Here is a 4316-nt window from a genome sequence, read left to right on the forward strand (position 1 = left end):
GTCCCTTTTGTGAGTTAAGCAAAGTTGATGTGGACTTTCCCTAGCCACTTGTAAATAATCCCCACTTAACATAGCAGCTGTGAATACTTTTCCAGTTCATTCCTAATTGAGATGCTTTCAGATTTATCCTATCTTTTGTGTGAAGTTTTCCTTTTGAAATTTTGTAGATTCACAGGAGGTTGCCCTAATAGAGATCCCATGCACCCTTCACTGGAATTTTCTCCGTGGTGACATGCTACATAATTATGGTTCAGTATCCAAACCAGCCAGCTGACATTAGTGTAATGCACAACTTCAATTTTTTTTATTTATTTTTTTAAAGATTTATTTATTTCTTAGAGTGAGCATGAGTGGGGGAGGGACAGAGGGCAAGGGTGCGAATCTCAAGCAGACTCCCCATTGAGTGCAGAGCCCGATGATGTTGGGCTCAATCTCATGACACTGAGATCATGAAGCTGAAACCAAGAGTCAGAGGCTCCACTGACTGAGCCACCCAGGTACTGCTGTTTTTTATTTTTTAAAAGAGTGCCTAGCTGTGCTTATAGGTATAAGTTAGAACCTAAATATTGCACCTGATGAGGAAGAAAGGTACAGGACAATTATGTTCAGGTGTGACATGTGAAACCTGGGCAGGTGCTCTTTGAGTGCTGGCTATGTCCCAGTAAATCAGGCACTGGACACATGTTACCTCCTAAGCCTCATGACAACCCTGTAAGTCCACTGCTAGCATCAGGATTCCTTTTACAGAGAGCAGGAAACCAAAGCTTAGAGCAGAGCTAGAGTTTAAGCCCACACAGCCTGTTTTCAGAGTGTTCTGCCTGAGCATTATGCAGTGTGATTAACAGCGGAGGATAGAATTTTTCCTAAGCCTTTCTGGACTGGACCTTTCCTCAAGATCCCACTCTTCTTTCCCCCTTTTGCCCTCTTCCTCTGTCATGGCCACTTGGGCTCCTGAGGTGAACCACTGTTAACAGCCATATTTATGGCTCTCTCAGTCTGCATTCCCTGGATGCACCCCTCAGGAGATGCTACACCCCTGTATGTAGCAGGTGGGGCCAGAGGGGAAGCTGTCTTCAAAAATTATTGATTGTAGCGTGCCACGGTTCTGGCCTCACTCTCTAGGATTGCTTCTTGGTGGTTTAGTGCTGGAAAACAACAACAACAACAAAAAAACCCAAACTGCCAAAACAAAAACAGGAGAAGAGAGCCTTGCACAGCAGAGGAACACGTTTACTTGTCAGTTCATGGCTTCAGCTTTCAGCACAAGATGGTGAACATGGTAGAGTTGTTGGAGGTAGTTGGTTGAGTGGTACCCGTGTGCCTCACTCTGGGGGTGGGCAGGGAGGTGGGCATTTAGGAGGACAGGGCTTGGAACAGGGCTTGGGGGGACAGGGAGCTGGGCATGGAGGAGGGCATGGTGGGGGGCATGGTGGGGGGCACAGTGATGGAAACGGTGGACACTTTGGTGGTGCTGGGCACTTTTCCCGGGGGCACTTTTCAGAGCACCGTTGCAGCAGCTTCTTTAAACAGCTGGGCTGGCATTTGGTTTCACACTTTTGTTCACACCTGGGATCACAGTTCTTGGGCTCATTCTTGGGTTCACTAGATTTATTTTTATCATTGCTCGACATTCTTTGATTTTCTGGGCCCTATAAAGAAACATGCAACAGGTCATATGTGGGAGACCACACTGCAAGGTGGGAGAGGACCAGCAAGGCTTCCCACTCACACCTCCTGCCCATCTTTGCTTTTATGAAAAACTTTCCTGGGATGGTTCGGGCTCTAGACCAAATTCTCATTTAAGGGCTGTCCTCTTGTCCTTGGAGTGGATTGGTGACAACGTTTCTTGGTCTCTTCACACTTACCCTGCTTTTTGTTCACTTACACTTGTCTTAATTCCATATCCCCCAGCAGGAGTTTTCAACCTAGGGTCCGGGAATTGCCCGCCCCCCCATGATAAAACCATATTTAATCATATGTTATCAATATAATTGGTATCTTTTGCAACTCCATATCTTTTAATTAATTCATTTAAGTACATTGTTCTGAAGTCATGAATTTGGTCAGACTGCTAAAGGCATCCATGCCACAACAAGGGTTTTAACAATTCCTGCAGGGTTACCTCCCTAACCCTCTGGAGATGGAATGAGAGGGTATATTAGTGGGTTTAGGGACTCAGGACACTTCTTTCATTCCTGTGTCCTCCCTACACCCTCAGAGCCTTGAGAATTGCTTTCTTCACTTGAAAACTGGGGATGGCAAGCTAATTGAATCTCTACCATGGCTGGACTCCCATAGGTCACTCTGTGACTCCTCCCCATGATTAGGGTAAGGGAAGAACTCAGGAGAGGAGGAGATGAACTGGGAAATTCTAATTCCTCTGAAAATATGAATTTGAGATCCACAAAATATGATTTTAAGGAAGAATTTTTTTCCTCCTCTGTTAAGTTTTGCCCTGAGTTAGGTCTTCTGTGGATGATTTTACTTCTAGATATGAACAGGGCTTCTCAGTCCCTGACAATGCTTGCAAGTTGTATCTAACTGGCACTCCTTTAATTTCCTTTAACAATATAAAAGTAAAAGTTTATCTAATTTAGTTTTAAAAGCAATATGGCTCCCTGGAGAAATAAATCATTAAGTTAAACTCCAAAATTGTTACGAATCTCTTTCAAATGAGGCATAGCCCAGTTCTTGTTACTGAAAATGAAAGGAAGCTTTCATTCAAAAATAGCCATCATCTCAACCCTGTTCAATGCCTGGGGTGCTTTAAGTCACTTTTAGGAAAGGAGAGGAAAAAGACAGGGCATTTGCAGTTGTCCAAATGCAACTCACCCCTTTGTGTTGGTAGTGAACTTGACAAGTAGTCGAGTGAGATGGATGGTATTGCTGTGTGTGAGAAGGTGGATTTTCCCTCTGGTTCCTCTGCCTAGCTCTGAGGAAGCCAAGGGTGGGGGGTGGGGAAGGGGAGCCCCACTTGTGACCTCATCACTGCATCATCAGGTATCGATTGTTGTGTGACTCCAGAGCTCCCAGCTCAACTCAAGCCCTTGAGAATAAACTGTGCTTAATCACCCCCCTTTGCTGTCCTGTCCCCTCTCAGGGTCACTCAAAATTCATGCTGGTGAAATCAGACCATGATGAAGGTTACTGAACTCTAAGGATAGGGAGGTTCATTGTTGCTAGGAGCAGAAAAGCTCTGTTTACATGTGGTCTCTCTTTCCCCCCAAATTTTAACTCCTTTGAACTTGCCCCTTCTCCACCTTTCTAGGAGAGCTTCCCAGATTGCTCACAGCCATTTTGATTCTCTTCTCCCTATTTTTCTAATATCAGATTCTGAAACCTCTTTTTACTACTCCACACAACCTAGCCAAAGTCCAGGGATTATTTTAGCTCCTTTTCTGTGTTTCTGCCTATAACTCACTAATTGTTGTACTTTGCAATTGTTTATTCAACCAGGGAGCAGCACCCCTTGATATCCAAGGTAAACCCTGCTTACCATAAAGAACTTGAGTCTGATGCCCCTGACCAGTTCTGACATACTGGGTTAACCCCAGATCCTGTTTTAGAGTAGAAAGGTTTGCCTCTGAGAAAGTTCCTTCCTTGCCTTTTCAAAGGCCTGGCCAGTGGGTCTCTGTGGTTGGAGCAGGGGTGTGTCTGGGGTGGTAGGAGGAGGTTGGTGTGGGAAAGACAAATGGGGTGGAATACATAGTGCCTTAAACTCAGGAAGTTCATCTTGGCAGTCACTTACTACCAGCCACAAGTGACTTTTGGTTAAAATGGTGAAATGATCACATCTAAGGTGTTGACAGAAATTTCTGACAGCAAAGGGTGGGATGGACTGGGAGATGGGGCAAAAGCTGCGCTAGCCCGTTTCAAAGAGATTATAAACATCTCCAAGTCTGAAGGAAGGCAGTGGTGGTGGTAGTGAAAGGGTGCTGATAAGAGAAGTATCACCAGAGAAGCATGTTTATGGGATTCAATTAATGGGAAACTTAGATGAAAATTATGAAAGATGACTTCCAGGTATTATTTTTAATGGGTGCTGAGGAAACAGAACAGATTTATGTTAGAAGAAGATGAGTTTAAGTCTGAGCATGTTGAATGTGGTCGCAGTGGAACATCTTGAACGGTTATTGGAAATGTGGCTCCAACTCTGTGCCACTGAGCAGACTGAGACCTTGAATTTGATTCAGTACAACAGGTGTTTCCTGAGTGGATAAGGATGAGAGAGGATTGGAGGAGAGAAGAGAAAAGGTACTGGGGAGGATGGGGAACCTCAGTACAGGGTTTATTTGGTATTTACAAAGGAGAAAGAA

General features: G+C 44.6%; 1 protein-coding gene across 1 annotated transcript; it reads right to left on the minus strand.

Annotated features, from left to right (window-relative positions):
• Positions 1-1322: 1322 nt before the first annotated feature.
• Positions 1323-1631, minus strand: LELP1 (late cornified envelope like proline rich 1). The gene has a single exon (XM_036077174.1). The coding sequence runs from the start codon at positions 1629-1631 to the stop codon at positions 1323-1325; it is 309 nt and encodes a 102-aa protein (XP_035933067.1).
• Between the last annotated feature and the right edge of the window lie 2685 nt (positions 1632-4316).

Source organism: Halichoerus grypus, chromosome 5 (genome assembly GCF_964656455.1).
Source record: "Halichoerus grypus chromosome 5, mHalGry1.hap1.1, whole genome shotgun sequence".
NCBI classification, from domain to species: Eukaryota; Metazoa; Chordata; class Mammalia; order Carnivora; family Phocidae; genus Halichoerus; species Halichoerus grypus.

Coding starts and splice junctions, on each gene's coding strand:
- LELP1 (XM_036077174.1), bottom strand. CDS start 1,631: ATGTCGAGCAATGATAAAAATAAATCTAGTGAACCCAAGAATGAGCCC.